This window comes from Uloborus diversus, unplaced genomic scaffold (genome assembly GCF_026930045.1).
Source record: "Uloborus diversus isolate 005 unplaced genomic scaffold, Udiv.v.3.1 scaffold_18, whole genome shotgun sequence".
Classification (NCBI taxonomy): Eukaryota; Metazoa; Arthropoda; class Arachnida; order Araneae; family Uloboridae; genus Uloborus; species Uloborus diversus.
The window spans coordinates 1724416-1745655 of record NW_026558329.1 but is presented as its reverse complement, the minus strand read 5'-3'; the positions used below and the strand labels follow the sequence as shown (position 1 = coordinate 1745655).

General features: G+C 38.5%; 1 protein-coding gene across 1 annotated transcript in view; it reads right to left on the bottom strand.

The window, feature by feature from the left end:
* Positions 1–267: 267 nt before the first annotated feature.
* The window catches only part of LOC129233137 (CD109 antigen-like), a gene marked incomplete at its 3' end in the record, with an annotated part of 115516 nt that continues 94543 nt past the window's right edge, over positions 268–21240 (bottom strand). Inside the window, 6 exon segments of the mRNA XM_054867200.1 lie at positions 268–442; positions 5761–5954; positions 7944–8105; positions 12158–12387; positions 17049–17235; positions 19848–19940. Of these exon segments, the coding sequence (XP_054723175.1) occupies positions 268–442; positions 5761–5954; positions 7944–8105; positions 12158–12387; positions 17049–17235; positions 19848–19940 (1041 nt within the window).

Here is a 21240-nt window from a genome sequence, read left to right as displayed (position 1 = left end):
GTTATTCCGTAAGACAACTCATGACAGACCGGTAAAGTGAAAAAATTTTTGTCAATGAAAAAAACAAAACCCTGAGAAACTGTCAAAGGTTTCTCAGGGTTAGAAGTCTCCATTTCACGATGTGAGGCACACCATTGCTCGCAGAGTCGAGAGAGAGAAATCCTCGCCGGTGTGCTTAAATTAATTTAGCTACCGGTGTAAAGGCCATCTCAAGGCCATAACAAGAACGAAAAGGAATCAGAGAGGAGGAATGAATGGAATACTCACGTAGGTGAAGTAGAAGACGACTTTCCTTTCGTTGTAGCGCGCCTCTTGCAGGTTGCGCACTTTCCCCGAGCGCACGTACGCGTCCAGGTCCTGCTGTTGCACCACGTACCCCGTGGGTACATCCACCTCGAGTACCGCCATGCCGCTCTTCTCGCCCTCCTCGTACAGCGTCCACCTGCGGAACAGAGTACAGATTCTGGTACTGTGGTTGAAAAATACATGTAAAAAAAAAATTCTTCCTAGATAACGGAACTAACCCATTTATACTGATCTATCAGAAGCAGAAAAAATGACCCTTTATTTTGGTACTAAATTTTTAAATTATTAAATCTGTTTTCATTGTAAAATCACTAAAAACCTCTTAGAGTTTTTTAACTAACAGCTTTGACTATTAATGTCATCCAAAGGCGTAACCCAACTAAGAACACTCTCAATGAACTCTCTTTTCGAACAATTTTTTTACTGTATTGTATTCGCGAAAAAAAATTTTACTCGAAAATCGGCCTTTATTTCCATTTTGCTCACCCCCGAATGAATGTTGAATGGTTTTTTTTCCGACCCAACCACACGTACATATGTACCTAAGAACGTATAGACGCCCGAAATATCCATTTTGACGTTTCCCGAGTTCATTACAGTGAGTTTTCTCGTGACGTCCGTATGTACGTGCGTATGTGTGTATGTATGTCGCATAACTCAAAAACGGTATGTCCTAGAAAGTTGAAATTTGGTACGTAGACTCCCAGTGGGGTCTCGTTGTGCCCATTCCCTTTTGGTTGCATTCGGATGTTCCTAAGGGGGTCTTTTGCCCCTTTTTGGGGGAAATCATTGTTCATTTCGATGTAAACTCAAGTGGTGTTATAATTTGTCGGACACTTGGCGAAATATCGCCAGTCTTTTGGTCGCCAAGTTTTGTCGCCAACACGGCGACAAATTTGGCGATTTTTTTTCTTTTCTTTTTTTTTATAATTTGGTTTCAGTTTGGCCACAGTTGGTGATATTTCGAGAGTAAACTATTGAATCCCATTAAAATTGCCAATAGTGAGAAAATGACATTAAATTGGAGTAAAAGGAAGTCATGTGATGCACACATCAGCTCGTTTCGAATATAAACCTTCAAGTGGCCACTACTGAAGCACTATGAATCCCTGGCCACTACTGGTGTGTTTACCTTATTTGGCGACAAATTTCCAAAACGGTTATTATTTTTACGTTTTTATGATCTTCATTTGTCATGGGACATCCGTTTTCACTCAGAATTACACGAAACTTTACCTGAATGCTTTGATGGTTTTGTATATCGTCGGGCTAGAGGAAAAACTCACTAAGTGCACTTCGATTAACTTGTGAAAAAAATGTAAAAAAAAGTCTTAAAAAAACTATGGCCGTTTTTTTGTTGCATTATTATTAATGTTACTAGAAAATCGGCCGACAAGGTATGACGGGTGAAAATGGCTTCCACATTTGAACGAAGCCATTGCCAGTTTGGTGATAGTTTGATGATTGAAACTTGAACCCTCACTCCAGTGGATGAACCCTAAACTTCAGTAGGTAGCGATATTGTTGACCCTTTTTTTGAGCAATCACGATTGCTTATTGCTTTCATTTGACAGTTTTGAATTACTATCATTTTATTTTCACCCCGCCACCCTCCGCAGCATCGCCGTCGACCGGCTCCTCACGATGCTGCTCCTGTGGCGAAAAGTATCTCCAGGTTGCATCCATGTCCTACACACACGCGCATACATACACAACTACACACACACATACACCTACACACACATATGCCTACACACACATACACATACACCCCCACACACACATTCATATACACAACTACCCACACACTTATGCCAGCACACAGACACAAACACACATGACTACACATACATACACATACCCCCTACACACAAACACACATACCCTACACACAAACACACATACCCCACACACAAACACACACGCCTACATACACAAACACACACGCCTACATACACACACACACACTCCTCACGATGCTGCTCCTATAGCGAAAACCGTCTCCAGGTTGCGTCCATGTCCTACACACACAACTACACACGCACACACAAATACATACACCTACAAACACATACACAAACACATACACACATACAAACACACACTCAAACACATACACACACACCATACGTACAGACACCTACACATACACACACACCTACATACAATTACCCACACACTGATGCCTGCACACAGACACAAACACATATGCCTGCACACACATACACATTCCTCTCACACACACGAACACTCATACACACAACTACCCACACACTCATACCTGCACACAAACACACATGCCTACACACATACCCTCTACATGTAAACACACACACTACCCCTAGATTTACCAAAGGTCTAAACTTGCGTTTTTAAGACTCCAGTTTCAGAATTTCTTCTAAGTCCTCCTATATTTACATAACCAAAGACACAACCTAAAAGTTTTAAGACTTCAAATTTTTCGGACGAGAGCCCAAAACTTTCCTTACCCTTGAATCACCAAAGACAGCTTGGTGCAGAGTTCTTAATATACTAGCTTGAAAAATTTTTTGAAAGAGAGCCCCATAAACCCTAAATTCACCAGAAGATGGCTTAAACTTGCGTTTTTAACGGTTCAGTTTCAGATTTTTTTCTGAAGAGAGCACTCACCATATTTTTACACTACCAAAGACCATCCGAAATTTTAAGAGTACAAATTCGAAAAAAATTTGTGAGACCACCTCCAAATACCCTTCCCTGTAAGTTATAGAAAGATAGCTTAGATCTAAAGACAGCTGAGAAGTTTTAATCCAGCTTCAAAATTTGTTGGAGAAAGGGCAAGCCCCGAAACACTCCTCTATAATATGAAAGACGGCTAAGAATTGAGTCTTTAAGGCTCCCAATTTTAATTTTTTCTACAATGAACTCCTCTGCCCTTTACTTTGGTATTACTCAAGAGAAGAGACAGCCTAAAAGTTTTAAGACTTCAGTTGCAAAAGTTTTTCAGCAGAGAGCCTCAGAACTCTCTCTCCCTAATTCACCCAAATATAGCCTAAAACATAGCTTTTAATACTTCAGCATTTTCAAGACTCCAGTTTTGTATTTTTTTCAAAAAAAAAGGACCTCTCTCCAATATTTTTACGTCACTAAAGACAGCCTAAACTTTTTTCCGACTTCAGTATCTTTCAAAACATTCCAAGGGTTCAAACATTCCTAAGGATTCTTAAACCATTCCTAAGGATTCTTAAACCATTCCAAAGGATTCTTAAACCATTCCTCTTAATACTCCAAACTTCAAAAATTGCCTCTAATTACGTTTACACAACCTCGTTCTCGAACGATTATGGACATTTTTGAATTTTTTCTTTAGAAAGTGCCGCTGTTTAAAAAGTTGCCAGCAGTAGTGAAAAATAAGGACTTTCAAAGGGTTTTAAGGACCTTGAGCAAAAACTAAGTACTTTTAAGGGCCCTTATTTTTGAAAATGAAAAATAAGGAGTTTCTAAGGACTTCTAAGGACCGTGGGAACCCTGTAGAAAATTCCAGGGAATTTTTAAAATTTCCTCCCTAAAAAAATAGGTTTTTTGATTTTTCCTTCCTCCGCAACGCTATACTGAGGATGGCGTTAAAAAGGAGGGCCTCGTTTCTCCTCTCAACGCCCCCTCGTGGAAATGGACTCTTCTGAAAGGGGGCGTGTCCGAATGCCAACTCCTGGTAGTCGTACTATATTGAGGAGAGAGTTCAAAAGGAGGAGAGTCTGACGAACACTCGATCTTCTCTCCCCCTTTTCCCTCAAAGATCCACTTGAGTTTGACCTCTTAGAACTTTTCCATCCGAACTTTCATCAGATTCAAGTGATGCTTCGAACCGCGAGCTGTGCGGTGGAATCTCCTGGATTATGTTTGTCGAATTTTCTAATATTCTTAATATTGAATAAAATATGACAACGTATATAAAGTACAAATTGAGAATGAAAAAAGGTTAACAAACCAGCAAACAGCTGTTTCGGCACTCTAAAATACAACTGCCATCATCAGTGGCACTTGTATTTTAGAGTGCCGAAACAGCTGTTTGCTGGTTTGTTAACCTTTTTTCATTCTCAATTTGTACTTTATATACGTTGTCATATTTTATTCACTATGCTATTTCAAAGTTTTCGACTACTTTTTATGTATTCTTAATATTGTACATAAATGTAAAATAGTAATATAGTGTTACAAATCCTGTAAATAGTAATTATTGTAGTAACGTAACCTGTAAATAGTTTCCCGTAATGAATATACAACCCCTTAACATATGGCTAAAGTATACAACCCCCTATTCTTTTTTTTCTTATTTCATTCATTGATTTTATCAATGAAAGTGTAGTTGTAGAACGTTGTAGCATTTTCTGGAATATTTGAGAGATTTCTTTTCGGTGTATATAAGCCGTTAGCGATGGATAAACAGTTAGTTTCGATCGAGATTTCGAACTGAGAGCATTTTTGCTCTGTTTATTGCGAGGCATTTCGCTGTGTTGTTTTCGTATTTGGAAGTAAATACGTGTGTGTAAACGTTGAGTTTACGGTGTTGTGTGATAATTGCTTAATTGCTGATGATTCATTTAGCAGTTGTTGACGCTCTTTCCTGTACATAGTGTAAATAAATTTCCCGTGCTTTTATCAAGAACTGTGTCTTCATTTCAAGAAAGTGGAAGTCGCACCGAATCCGTTACAATAGTTAAGAGAAGTTTTGTCTAGTCCTTTTTTCAGGCCTCTGATTTATTATGAGTCTAAGTTTTCAGTATAGAATTAACTCACCTGTTGACGTAGGAAAGAACCGACACGACGTATGGCGTAAAGAAGATAAGCATTTTGATTCGCTTACTTAACTGAATTGAAAATTTATATTTTGATATTGTTTAAATGCTATCGTTCGTGAAAGAGAGAAAGATATATAGTGATCTATATATACGTGATATAGTGCTATCATTTTATTTTCCCGCCAGCACCCTCTGCAGCATCACCGTCGACGGGCTCCTCACGATGCTGCTCCTCTAGCGAAAGCAGTCTCCAGGTTGCATCCATATCCTACACACACGCGCATACACACACAACTACACACACACGCACGCACGCACACACACACACACACACACACACGCACCTACACACACACACATGCACCTACACACACATACACAAACACATACACACACATACATACAACTACCCACACATTCATGCCTGCACACAGAAACAAACACATATGCCTACACACACATACACAAACACATACAATAATAAGTGACTGTTATAGTCTTGCCTGAGACTATAGTTGGGGCAAACCTAATATTATGAAGATTACACAGTCCTAATTATAAACCCGCATTAGGCATCTATGGATTGTTCGTTTTCGCGGTAAAGTCTGGAACGAATGAAACGCGATAAATAAGAGGGGTTGACTATATATTGAGGAGGGAGTTGAAAAGGACTTACTTCTGGCAGGAGGTGATTTCTATGTGTGAGCTGTTCCTTCCGTAGTAGTGTCCCCTGACCTTGACGGAGAAGGCTTTGACGGGGGGCGGCGTCTGTAGGTGGGGCCAGTCTACGTTGTACTGGACGGACAGCTGCACCAGGGCGATACCAGAGCCCTGGGCGCGTACTAGCACCACGCCCCAGGCATTGGGAATCTATGGAAAAAACATGAGTAAACATAAAAGTAACTTTAAACTGAATTTTATAGAAAAGTGTAGAAAATCAAAGGAAGAAGCGTTTTCTTTATCACTAGTTATACATAAAGGGCTACTTCTGTCCGGATGTCCGGGGAAACTTCAAAACTACTGAACGGATTTCAACCATTGTTTCACCATAGATAGCTACATTATCAGAGAACAACTTAGGCTATAATTTATTGCTAAAAAACTTAGTTTTAAAGCGTTATGGAGGAAAACAGTAAATTTCATGTAATATCCCCATTAAATGATTAAATATAAAACCCATTGTTAGGAAAATTAGTTGCCTAACAACAGCAATATTAAAAGTAATCATAATGTAAATTTTGAATCAAGGCTTCTCCAGAGCAAGCATGATATTTATTGCTTTCTTAGAAGTTGCATTCTAATCTTCTTTCCTAATAATAAAGCTGAAAGTCTCTCTGTCCGGAGGATGTCTGGATGTCTGTGACGCGCATAGCGCCTAGACCGTTCGGCCGATTTTCATGAAATTTGGCACAGAGTTAGTATGTAGCATGGGGGTGTGCACCTCGAAGCGATGTTTCGAAAATTCGATGTGGTTCTTTTTCTAGTCCAATTTTAAGAAAAAAAATATCATAAGATGGACGAGTAAATTACGAAATTATCATAACGTGGAACCGTTATGATAATGGGCACAAGCCAATGGGCGAGATATGAAATGATCATAACGTGGAAACGTAAGATGGGTACAAGCCAACTGACGAGAAAATTCACCATACATTATTTGTAAATATACAGGCGAACCAAAAGACCTTTTGATTTTTCTATTACGGGCAAAGCCGTGCTGGTATCACTAGTTGTAATTAAAAGCAAAGACGCTTTATCAATCACTTTCGATGAAGCATTTGTTCATTTTGCTTTTTTTAACAGAAAAGTTTCCCTGGGAAACTGCGTTTAAAAGTAAAATAATTTAAACGGAACCTTCCAATAGAATTTTAGCTTGTCCCCAGGGAGTTCACTGTAAAAACGATTCAAAAACGTTCCTGAAAAATAATGGACAGCTGATGTTTCCAATATCTGCCAGTAACATATCTTGCAAATTCCAGGAACTTTTTCCGCTAAAATTCAGTAACCTTCATGATATTATCGTGGAAGCCTCCTGAAAAATTCAGAAATCTTTCCGCTTAGATTCAGTCGTTTCCGTAGAAATAATATCTTGGCATCATTCTGATTTATCAAGGAAGTTAAAAGAGCATTATTGCAAACATGGCCAAAGCTATGCCAGAATTGCAAGTAAGTAGCGAGAATTTTACTTGCCTGCAAATCTTGCAAAGCAATGCAGTCCGCACTTTTTCGCTCCCTTTGGGAGTTTAATTAGCATGAACGGGCCACACTTGAAGTAAAGCCGATACACTTTATAAATACACTCAATTACTCTTTAAACTGGGAGCTAAAAATATTTTTCGCAACAGTGAAAAGTCTGCATTCTTGCGACTTGCAGCAATTCAGGAAACTTTTTGTCAAGAATACTTAACTTTTCCAGGAAGTGGATAAAAACCATTAAAATCCCGAAACGTGACACGGAAATACTCAGTAACGTTTCGGAATTTTTTTACAGTGTAAGTAAGGGCCCTGAATTCTAAATCAAGGGGAACCATCATCTTAACTTTTAAAGTAGGGATGGATTGATAAATTAGTGTAATTATTATTTCTGTGCATAGATTTTATGGGCTTCACAATAAAAATACCGTTAATTTTATTCCAGTATCGGCCTTTGTTTTCGAGATATATAATTTTGAAATCAGGGAGTCCTTTTCTGGACACCCTGTAAGTTATAACCGCTGTTAGCAGAAATACATTCTACACAAACTCAGTCAAAAATGCACTTCCCCACAAAGATCCCAAACGTAAAACCTGCACTACTTGTTTGACGGAGGTAAGAAGACCCACTCTAGCAGTACGCCGTCTCCGTGTAAAAAGACTCACCTCGAAGTGCTGCTGCTTGGAGAGGTTGTCTTCCCCGATGTGTATCTGCTTGACGAACCCGGGCACGGAGGGCACCTCGATGGTTACGCTGACGTCGATGACGTCACGCACGCGGGACTGGATTGCGTGCTCGATCAGGGCCTGCATGGCCACGATGCTGTCCTGGAAAATGAGAGAATCTATGGTCGGCCTTCGTTTTTGACTGCACTCGTGATAAGTTAACGCTTCTCCAGAGACTCCAACCACTCATTGGTGATTTCAGTTGGGATCGCAAAAGTTTACATTTGTGGAAAATGCCTAAGAACTGAACTGAATTGAGTAGTTAAATTAGCCGGACTCGCGCATCTCGTGGCAGTTGCAGTTGTTATCAGTATGTGGCAGTCTTTTGAATTTTATCGCAGTATGAAACAGTCTTTCACATTTCGCGCGAGTTCGTTACAGAAATCTTCATGTTGTATTTATTAACTAACAAGTTTTTGTTTGCAACTAACATTGTATATGTGTTATAATTAAATTATTCTCAGTCAAAAGTTCGAGTGTTTGTCAAGTTGCTTGTGTCACAATTTCTACACGAAGAAATAGAAGGAATATCTGAAGACTTTAGTTCAAATGATTTCATCGCCCCGCGACTTTTGGAAGCGTTGAAGAGGTTAAATGTACGGTAAGAGTTTTTGAATTTAGAAATTTACTTTGACACGCAACAACAGTAACAAGTACAGTAACAGTAACCGCAACAAAGTATGTACAGGCGTCCCTCGTATAACACGGTACTCGCACAACACGGTTTCGATACTACTCGGTACGAAACTTGAATTTAATGCTTCATGGTTTTGATAAAACTCGAATGTTATATTTAAAAAAGATGGAATTTCATTTTTGTTTAATGCAGTCGGTTAATGTTTGATGATATTTCTAATAAGTTTTTACTTTGTTTTTATGAAACTTGGTTTCGATAGAACACGGTACACATCCCTTGACTCGCATTATTTCAAAGTCTCGTATAACACGGTTTCGATATTACACGGTACCCATCCCTTGATTTACATTATTTCAAAGTCTCGTATAACACGGTTTCGATATTACACGGTACACATCCCTTGATTTACATTATTTCAAAGTCTCGTATAACACGGTTTCGATATTACACGGTACACATCCTTTGACTCACATTATTTCTAAGTCCCGCATGACACGGTTTCGATAGAACAGGAAACACGGTTTTGATACAACACGATACATATTGACACGAGTGTTACTGTGTACATGGTTAATTAGTGTAAAAAATGAGTTAAAAAGACATTTTTAAAGAAGTCTCGTATAACGCGGTTTCGATACTACACGATACATATTGACACGATTGTTACTGTGTACATGGTTAATTAGTGTAAAGAATAAGTTAAAAAGACATTTTTAAAGAAGTCTCGTATAACGCGGTTTCGATACTACGCGGAAAGAATGAACCGTGTTATACGATGGACGCCTGTTTTTTTATTGATTAAACGATCTTCTTTTCATTAATGCATAGAAGTTTAAGGGATCTAAGGACCCTTAACCTTCAAAATTTTCGATTTTTTGAAAAAAATATATGTTATGCATAGTTTAATTCTGAACAATTTGATACCTTTTTAATTACCATACACCAAAAACGTTTCAAGTTATCGTAAAAATACGTAAACTTTCCCTATAGAGATTTATGTTAACAGCCGTTGTTTAAGCCTCTTTTTCTCAGGTGCCGGTTTCTTTGGTTTTCTCGTTTTGCGCGCATGATATCTCAGAACGTTTCTTATATATTCCCGTAAAACTTTTAATGGATGTTTATCTGGTTTATATTTATGACCTGAAGCTAAATTTATTTATTTTTTAAATTATTTATTTATTATTTTAAAAATTATTTATTTATTTATTTTTTTGAAATTTTATAAGTTAATATCGAAAATTTCCAAAATTTTGGGCAAAAATATTTTTTTAAAAATATTAACTTTTACTTTTAGTTAAAACTTAGGTTCAGATCATAAACATATACCAGATAAACATACATTAAAAGTTTCACGGAAATATATAAGAAACTTTCTGAGATATCATGCGGGCAAAACGAGAAAACCGAAGAAACCGGCACCTGATAAAAAGAGGTTTAAACAGCGGCTGTTAACATAAATCTCTATGGGGGAAAGTTTTCGCATTTTTACGATAACTTGAAAAGTTTTTGGCGTATGGTAATAAATAAGGTATCAAATTGTTCAAAATTAAACTATGCATAACATATATTTTTTCCAGAAAATCGAAAATTTTGAAGGTTAAGGGTCCTTAGACCCTTTAACTTCAGAAGCACATGGCTAAAATACAGTTAAAAAAACTCGCAGGAATAAAAAAAAAAAAGGAAAGAAAAATTAATTTGAATTTTGACATCTTGAATTCAAATTATGTTTTTCGCAATCACGAGTGTGTGTATGTAGGCGTGTGTGTTTGTGTGTGGGGGGTATGTGTGTTTGTGTGTAGGGGTATGTGTGTTTGTGTGTAGGGGGTATGTGTATGTGTGTGTAGGCATGTGTGTTTGTGTCTGTGTGCTGGCATAAGTGTGTGGGTAGTTGTGTGTATGAATGTGTGTGTGGGGGGTATGTGTATGTGTGTGTAGGCATATTTGTTTGAGTCTGTGTGCAGGCATGAATGTGTGGGTAGTTGTGTGTATGTGTGTACGTTTTTGTGTGTGTATGTGTAGGTGTCTGTATGTATGTGTGTGTGTATGTGTGTAGGCATATTTGTTTGAGTCTGTGTGCAGGCATGAATGTGTGGGTAGTTGTGTGTATGTGTGTACGTTTTTGTGTGTGTATGTGTAGGTGTCTGTATGTATGTGTGTGTGTATGTGTGTAGGCATAAGTGTTTGTGTCTGTGTGCAGGCATGAATGTGTGGGTAGTTGCGTGTATGTGTGTGTATGTTTTTGTGTGTGTGTATGTGTAGGTGTCTGTATGTATGGGTATGTGTATGTGTTTGTGTGTAGTTGTGTATTATGCGCGTGTGTTTAGGACATGGATGCAACCTGGAGACGGCTTTTGCTAGAGGAGCAGCATCGTGAGGAGCCTGTTGACGGTGATGCTGCAGAGGGTGCTGGTGGGAAAATAAAATGATAGCACGCCAAAAACAGTCAAATGAAAGCAATAAGCAATCATGATTGCTCAAAAAAATCATCGGCTAAAATTTAAATCAGCAAAATGACAGAAAGGGAACGCCCGGTAAATGATTTGTCTTTCGAGTAGCTTGGAAACTCCGCTGGATCTACGGAGAATCCGCAGTACTTGGAGTCTCTGAAGCGGCAGTTACATTCATCAAAGAAAAGATAAGATAGATAAGATAAGATTAATTAACAAAACAAAATACACATACATAACAGTAAGCAAAATAAAATAAAGTTAAAAAACTTACAAATTATAAAACATAAATTACAAACGTCATAACAAAATATTAAGAACATCTTGACTATAGTTCAACATGAGTTAGTAGTAAGTTCAACACTAAAGAGCGCCAAGTCCGCGGTGTTTTTTAATTGGTTTAGTATGGAGTACAAACACAAATTCAGTAGAAGACCATTATAACGGCAACCTGTATAACGCAATTCTCTATAAACCTCACTACTTTTCAGAAGTAAACAATAGGTTTTTAAGTTTAAAAAATCACTCTGTTTTGCCTTGCTGACATAAAAATTGTTAGACAAATTAAATTTTGAAAGTTTTTCATCTTTCCATCTTATTTCAAAGCTTATAAATTTAAAATTAGTACTCATAGTAAACAGAAAATAGCAGATGGCTCTTGAAAATGCAGTTGTCATGCGAACCATGAAGCTAGCAGAAGTGCAGCATTTTGATTGTGAAACATATTTATTTGTGAATAACTAATTGCAATATTGGTGGTTTAACACTCATTGCAGATAAAACTCATTCTGAAGTGCTAATATATAGATATATTCTGAATCTTAGTTTCAAAATTTGTGAAATGATCTATATAACTCAAAATCCTGTATAACGCAAAAGCTGTGGTCTCAAGGTGTGCGTTATAACGGTCTTCTATTGTATGTATTAACAGTAATATTTACAAATTAATTTTACACAAGTAGTAAAAATTTTACACAGAACAATTATTGGACTGTTTGACTCCAGAAAAAAAACCACAATAACTCGCATTGAAACATTCAATAGTATAGGAAAAAAGAAGAGGCACTGACCTGCGTGGATGCCCAGCCCCCCGTGGTGAGCCTCTGCGCGTTGAGCCACTCCACGATCTCCCTCTGGATGACGCCGTTCCGCTCCACGTGCACGAGCAGCGCGTAGGCCGTGGCCTCGATGTTGGACGCGTCGTACTTGTCGGGCAGCCGGGCCACGATGTAGGGCCGCGTGTTCTCGATCTTGGTGGTGGGGCCGCGGACGCGCTCCCGCGCCCAGTACCGCATGCCGCCTGCGGGGGGAGAACCATTAAATGGTTTCGCTCATATAACAACCGATATATACTGCCGTGTGCAGGTAACGAGCAGTAACTGTAAATTTTTCATTTTTTTGAGTACTGTTATATACACGAAAGTACTGTTATACACACGTGAGTACTGTCATACTGTTATGCACACTAAATTAAGGTTCACACAACAATAAATAAGGCCAGAAAAAGTATTGTTATACACACGTGAGTATTGATATACTGTTGTACTGCCGTGTGCAAGTGAAGTGTATAGTAATTACATTTTTTTTTTTTGCATTTCTGTCATCTATTGTACGTTATCTTTATTGTACAAGCTCGCTTATTTGGCTTCCGCTGAAAAAAAGGCGCGAAAAAGACGTCCAATTCCAACATTTCCCTATTGTTAGTATTGAATCCAAAACGCGTTTCTTCAAATATCTCGAAAACTCATTTCTGCAGATACTGCCGTTTACCTGCACACGGCAGTATAGACCTGTTGATCCAAAAGTCAGGACCAACTTAGAAAAATGAATAATTCGATAACGAATAAAGATAAAAATATTCGGTTTGCCCTTAACGGAATGCAAAGAAATTCGGGTTTTGTCTGGCAACGAACCAAAAATAGTTCTGTTGGTGACTAACAGATGGCGCTGCCTGGTTTCTTATGTAGGATCATGCAAAGCAACAAATGATATAAAAAAGAGGAACAGGGAAGCAGGTAACGGTAGTCGAAGCTAATATGCATCGAAATGCTATCCGTAGTTTAGAAAGTCCGTTTAGTTAAAGATCCGTTAGTAATAGTAATAATAAAGTCCGTTAGTATAAGAGTTATGGAGAAGTCAAAAGCCATAGCGCCATCTGTCGGTCGGAAACAGAGCTATTTTTGTTTCTATGCCACACAAAATCCGACTCCTTTTCAATTCGTTCAGTGCAAACCGCATCTTTTTATCTTCATTCGCTTTCGAAGCATTCATTTTTACTTTCTTCTATATCTAATATATAGAAGAAAGTATTGGATTCGTGCAAATTTTCGAATTTCGAATTTTGACGGATTCGAACGTTTTGAGGTGTGCTGAGTCCATTTCGACTATTTTTGGAAAATGTCTGTCTGTCTGTGTGTGTGTATGTATGTGTGTGTGTGTGTGTGTGTCACGTCTGTGTGTGACCAGTTTTTTGTGGCCGCTCTACAGCAAAAACTATCGCATGAAATTGAACGAAATTTGGTACACATATGTGACCCTATGTGAACTTGTGCCCATTGGTTTTTGGCGCGAATTCCTCCAAGGGGGGGGGGGAGGTGGAGCAATGGGACGTTTTTTGAGTTATGCGTGATTGCTATTCCTCAGGAAGTAACTGGCGGAATCAAACAAAATTTGGTCCATATGTTGCTCCTAACTGGAGGAGGTGCTGATTCAATTTTGGTGTCAATAGCTCAAACGGGGGTTGAGTTATAGAACGTTTTTTGTCGTGAATTGTGACTGCTGTATCTCAAGAAATAACGAACGGAATCAAACAAAAATTTTTTGACAAGTAGCCCTTAGTGGGTATAAGAGCTGATTTTATTTTGGTGTCAACAGCTAAAAAGGGGGTAGCGCAATCGCCCGTTCTTTTTTTCCATTGTGAGTGCCCTATCTCAAGAAGTAATGCTACGTTCTGTTTGAAATTTGGAATATATGTGAATCCATACGTAAACAGGCTTTGGTTCAATTTTGACTCCAATCGCTCCAAGAGGTGTTGATTTTTTTTCTTTTTTTTTTTTTTTTTTGGCGAATAAAAATAGTTTTATTAATGCAACAATAAGAAAGATAAATCGTAATAGATTGTCGTCTGCGTATTTCTCGTGATTTTAATTGTATGGAAATGATCGGAAATATTATCTCAATGAATTAAAATTTTTAACTGTTGCCATCTTATGTTTGTTAATAAATAAAATATTTGTAATTAATTCAAGTAAGGCTTTTAAAGTGACTTTCAATTTGTTTTGTTTTTACAATAATTCAGACACTGGGATGGTCGTCAAGTTTTTGCATGTGTCATTTTGTTTTTGTTAGGAATATTGCTTCCTCGTCAAGCATGGGGAGGGATCAGAAAAAGGAAAAATATAGAAGAAAGTTTCGTGATGGCCACAACATACTAGTTAAAGTTGGTAATGATTATTGAATCACCCTGTATATCAAGGTAGTATATAATACACACAAACATTAATAAATCTATATATATATCGGGTGGTTATGAAATAAGCATCTCTATTTGGAGCAGTCTCTAGCTTGAAGGAATCATCCGATTGCAACCAAATTTGGAACACTTACTAATCCTGAAGGGGGAAGAAGAATGGTGCAATAAAAATTTTCAGTTGCCAACAGGTGGCGTTTTTGAATTTATAATGACAAGAAGAAAGCATTAGAATGTAAAGCTGGGTGGTTTATTTAAAAGTGTTACAAGCATATTACGCTGGCTCATGGTGGTACAAGTTCGGGTTCCATGACTTGACCATTGAGCTGGAGGACACAAATCCAGGCGGTGCGCGATGTTTCACTAGACGTTAAATCCCGGTTATCACAAATTTGCCATTTCAACTGCGCTTGCGCGCGGACTTAGCTTTTTGGGCTTTCTGTTTTAAGATTTCTTGTTGCTTGTTTATATTTAGGCTGAGCGAGAGTCCCACCAAATTAATGAATGCGCTTAGAACATTTTCACAGTGATTTCGTGACATATTATATGAAACTACGGATATGAATAACTGATAATCTTAAGAGAAAAATGACACTTCAATATTTATTGATTTGGAAATATTTATTCAATATGAACGTCAAACACGTTGTGTACTTCAAAAATGATTGGAATATGAGTACAGAAATCTGTCTTTGGCGGATATTTTACATTAGGCGTAAACAACTTAGTATTATACATTTTTATTTAGGTTGAGGGTTCCGCTTTGCATCAGAAGTGATGCTGCAAATACGCTTTTCTCAGGTTAAAAATTTGGTCCTGAAAAAGGACAGACAAATCAGACACCGAATCCATTAATAATTTAGAGGCAAAATTCATTCTTTATCGAGGCCTAAAAACTAAATCAGAGAAAATTTTGTGATTTCTAATTTTTATCTGTTGCCATCTCATATTTATTACCAAATTTAAACTGTTTGCAATTAATTTAAGCAAGATTTTTGAAATCAGCTCTGTTCGCTCCCAAGCGCAGTTGAAATGGCAAATTTATGATAACCGGGATTTAACGTCGAGTCCATGTTTCTAACTGCGGAAAGCAAGGCATCTGGAGTCATGTTTCCTACATGTTGATTTATGTTATCTTTTAGTTGACTGAAGTATGTGACACCTCAATGGTACACATTAGACCCCCAAAGCAAAAAATCACACGGAGTCAGATCAGGTCACGCCATTTAGAAATACTTGCTTAATACCCTGCCAATCATCTGAAATGTTGCCGCAAGAAATTTTACGCAGCGATTGAGCTGTTACTGTAGAGTGGCTCTAAAATCAAAGCGCGATCAGGTAAACTGAGAAGCATCTTGTACCACGTTGCTAGCAGAAATGACCGCCTCTTTAATTTACTCATGATGACTACAGTGGCTGTACTGTCAGCGCCATATTTTAATAGGCTGCAGCGCCATCTGTTAGCAATTTTCGCAACTAAAATCTTTTATTGCACCATCCTTCTTCCCCCCTTCAAGTTTCGTAAGTGTTCCAAATTCGGTTTCAATCGGATGATTCCTTCAAGCTACAGATTACTCCAAATAGGGATACTTATTTTATAACCATCCGGTATATTTCTATATTATGAAAAATTCACCGCCCAGCCTGTTCAATACAGCCCATTTTTTATTTCTTATTTTATGGCGGTATTACATGAATGCTAGGCTGACTTTCATAGGGCCGTTTGTGAAAATACTCTGTAATACTAAACTGAATCACACGTGGTCGTATTTCATTTTAAAGATCAAAGTGGTAGCACAGCAATAGCTTTCGTAAAACATTTATTCGTGGCTATTTTGACGACATTTTGATTTCCAATATCCATTTTGACGACCCCCGAGTTAATTACAACGCGTTTTCTCGTGACGTCTGTATGTACGTATGTATGTGTGTATGTTGCATAACTCAAGAACGAAATTTCTTAGAAAGTTGAAATTTGGTACGTAGGCTCCTAGTGGGGACTAGTTGTGCACCTTCCTTTTTGGTTGCATTCGGATGCTTCAAAGGGAGTCTTTGCCCCTTTTTGGGGGGAAATCATTGTTCATTTCGATGTAAACTCAAGTGGTGTTATAATTTGGCGGACACTTGGCGATATATATCGCTAGTCTTTTGGTCGCCAACTTGGCGACAAAATTGGCGTTTTTTTAAAAAATCTGGTTTTAATTTGGCCACTGTTGGTGATATTCAGAGAGTCAACTATTGAATCATGTTAAAATTGCCAATAATGGGGAAATGACATTAAATTGGAGTAAAAGGAAGTCATGTGATGCACACATCAGCTCGTTTTATTTCTGATTTTATGGCGGTATTACATGAATGCTTTCATAGGGCCGTTTGCGAAAATACTCTGTAGTACTAAACTGAATCACACGTGGTCGTATTTCATTTTGAACTGCCACGTGGCAGCCCTGCAATAGCTTCATTTCTTACTGTACTAAGGAATGGGCACTCACTCTCCTCGCGCATGCGCGCGTCCAGGTAGTTGAGCGCCTCGTTGGCGTCGGGGCTGTTGGCGAGGGTGAGCGCGTAGCAGACGATCGAGAGCTCGTAGGGGTCCTCAAGGTCCTTCACCAGGTGCAGCATCCGCTCCAGGTACCGCTGCGCCTGCCGGCGGGCCGTAGACAGCCGGGAGCCCACGTCCTGCAACAGAAACGCAGGGCTGTAGCCACTAGGTCGAGAGGCCGCCATCTTGGATCACAGCGCGTCTTTGGTCTCGAACATTTCAATAAGGAATCAACAGAACACGTTTAAAGAAATACATTTCATTCTACTCGCTCCGACAATTCTTTTTAAACAATCATTTTGCTCACGTCAATGTTTCTTAGAATAGGATTAAATCCTATTCCTATTCCTATTCAGAGTGACAACTGACTACAACTGTATTTATGTCGAGGACTGCATACTAAGTGCCTTGCCTCCATTATTTTATATACCGATAGATGGCAGCACCATCACCGGATCGAACAGTTAATGAGAATTTAGAACTAGTCCAGGAGCTAATAGCTACCCCCAGAGGTATCGTTTCACTTGGAGGACATTGAGACCACGAGCCTATTTAACGTCGCCCAGTCCCCTTTAATGACGACGGTGGGTCTTCGACCATCGAGGTTCGAACTCGGGACCCTCCGGTCCCGAATCCGACACTCTACCGATCGGACTACCACGGCCCCAGTAATAGGATTAAATAAGCAACAAACGGTAATCAACAAAACAAAGAGTTGCCACTAAAGAAATTACGTCGGGAAAAATGCAAATTAATTTCAAACAGTCAATGCTGCAAACGATAACTATTCGGTATCCACCTTGCGGTGATTTGAGAAATGAGCCAACAGTTTCATCTTTGCACAGTTCTTAAATAAATAAGTCTGCCTCGGTTTCACCTCTTTGAGTTACAGACTGCAGCGCTTCCTACAATTCATTTGGATTGGAAATCAGTTGGTTCTTACAAGTTTGCCCCCCCCCCCAGGGTTTGTTTTCTAACTGAAGTGCAAGCACCTATCAGAACTCATTTCAATGCTAAAATAGCAGGAACTCCGCCCAATATGCAAAATATTAAGCCCTGGTTTCCTAGAAGCGAAATCACCGAGCTTTGGCGTCACTACTCGGCGTGAAGCTGAAATCAACGTCAAGTGATTCCAGCGTGGCCACTCACAACGTCGATTTCGCTCTGGCGCGCATGCGCAGAAGAATCACCTTTTCCTCTTGGCGATAAGCGACGCCGAAGGTCGGCGATTCTCCCTAGGAAACCAATGCTTTATAGGATATTTTGATAGTTGGGAATTGATCTTAAATTTTTGGCGATCGTTATTTTGTTCAGTTAACTAACACCTTACTCTCTATTTCTTTATTACCCCATGTTATTTCCCTACACCTTGTTCAGTTAGGCAAAAGAAAAGGCAAAATGTTGATGCCAATGGATGAATATCGCCCATTCCCAAATGATCGAAATCATCTGAGAGCTCCCGTGAGCTCCCATGCCAACGAAGCGGTGCTTTTGGCTATGTCTCGTAGTGAGCAATGGGCTCGCTGGTGTATTACCGGGTAGAAATCGTTAAGAGGGTTGAAATTTACCCTATTACCCCGCATTAGCCGGCATGCCGTAAAATTCGGGGGTTACCAGATTTTCAATAACACTTGCCCGGTCCTTTCCTTCATGCCGGAAAAATCAAGGTTAAGAAAAAAAAATCAATACTATAAAAAATACATGTTCAGCTTCAAAATGAATATAAGCTCTATACATATCTTATTAGTATAATAAACAGTTTAATTTTGTACAAATATTTACTAACAATGTCATTTGTTATTTTAACAAGAAAATATTCTTTAATAACGAATAATTTTTAAAAAAATAAATTAAAACCAAGCAAATATTTAAGCAGTAAGTGGCCGCCCCTAAACCAGTGCTAAAAAATTACCATAGCTATTCAATAAATAAAAATTAAACATACCTCTCCAAAATTAAACTAAAATTGTTTATTTTACATAAAATATGAACAAATCGCAGTAACAATGGTTGCTTCTGAATAGATTACTTTATTCACTGAGAAAAATGAAGTGTTCAAAAATGAGTACATTCATGCTTTCAAATTTCCCTGAATCCTTTTGTTTCAAATTTGAGTACCCTTGTTTTCAAATAGTGCGCTGAATTATTGTATGCTCAAAAACGAGTATATAATACTCAGTTTTGAAATTACTGATGAACAACAAAAATGAGGACAAATATCTCAAAAATGATCACACACGTTGATTTGAGTATTTGATGAGTATATGAATGTTTCAAATTTGAGTACCACGTAGTCGGAGCCATTTTGACTCAAGATATGCTCAAATTTGAGTACTTTTTTGTCATTTTTGATTGCTATTTTTAGTCATATTTAACTAAATCCGTTAATAATGACATATCATAAATAACAAGTGCAACACACAATTTTTTTTGAGAGAAAGTTACTTTCGGAATTATTATTATTTTTTTCTTTTTTCGCTTACAGTCGTTTGCATTCTGATTGGAACTGAATGGGGAAATTGACTTTTGTTTTGCTGTATTAATTTTGTTCTATAATTAATGAATTATTTTAGGTTCCTTTTAGAGAGTTGAGCAAAATAAACCTCTCATTATCCAGCATGCCGGAAATTCGAATTTCCCAGCCTGCTGGTCAATCTCGCGTTTATCCGTCATGCAGGCTAATACGGTACTAGTGGCCACACTGCTGCAAGAACGCTACACAGACAGACGACAAAGAAGATGTCCTCACCCCTCTGAGATCCTTGAGCTCGCACAGGGTGATGAGCACGTGGGCAGTCAGGGAGATGTTGCGGTACTGGAAGCCGCCGTAGGCGGTCTTCATCTGGAAAAAAAGTTAGACATTCACAACACATCCTTCACAGCAGAATAACACATAGAAATTGTTTTATTTATTTATTTATTTTTATTTTGAGCAAGCACGATTGCTTATTGCTTTCATTTGACTGTTTTGATGTCCTATCATTTTATTTTCCCCCCGCATCCTTTGCAGCATCACCGTCGACCGGCCGCCTCACGATGCTGCTGCTCTAGCGAAAACCGTCTCCAGGTTGCATCCATGTCCTACACACACGCGCACACATACACAACTACACACGCACACATACACATACACATACACACACTCAAACACATACACACGCATACATACAGATACCTACACATACACACAACTACCCACACACTTATGCCTGCACACAGACATAAACACATATGCCTACACACACATACACATTCCCCCCACACGCAAACACTCATACACACAACTACCCACACTCAAACACATACACACATACAGATACCTACACATACACACAACTACCCACACACTTTTGCCTGCACACAGACACAAACACATATGCCTACACACACATACACATTCCCCCCACACACAAACACATACACACACGCATACATACAGATACCTACACATACACACAACTACCCACACACTTATGCCTACACACACATACACATTCCCCCCACACGCAAACACTCATACACACAACTACCCACACACTTATGCCTGCACGCAGACAAAAATACACATGCCTACACACACATACCCCTACACATAAACACACATACCCCCACACACACACATAAACACGCACGCCTACATACACACACACACTCGTGATTGCGAAAAACATAATTTGAATTCAAGAAGTCAAAATTCAAATTAATTATTTTTTATTTGTTTTAATATAGTTTCGGATTGGTGCTGTGCAGGTTAAATTTTGTTTCTTAATGGGAGGATTTATTCCCCTTTTCATCAGACCCCGATCGACTTTAGACTGATCATCATCATCATGATACTGCCGTCCTGACCTAAAAAGAGCTCTAAGTGTTTTGTCCATTACTTGTTAACTCACTTTAAAAACTTATATGTAAAATATAAAATTTAAGGAAAAACACATTGATTGAAGTATGCCCACCTAGCAATGTCAAAGAACTTAAGTACTTGGGTGGAAAAAAAAAAAAAAACCCTTTATACAGAAAAGTAGAATTAAAAACAGCACAATTTTTACTGCAGATACGTGTTTCGGCGTTACCAGGAACGCTTTTTTCAATGCAAAAGAAGTGAGCTCATACGTAGTTGTATTTAATTTTAATTTAACTTA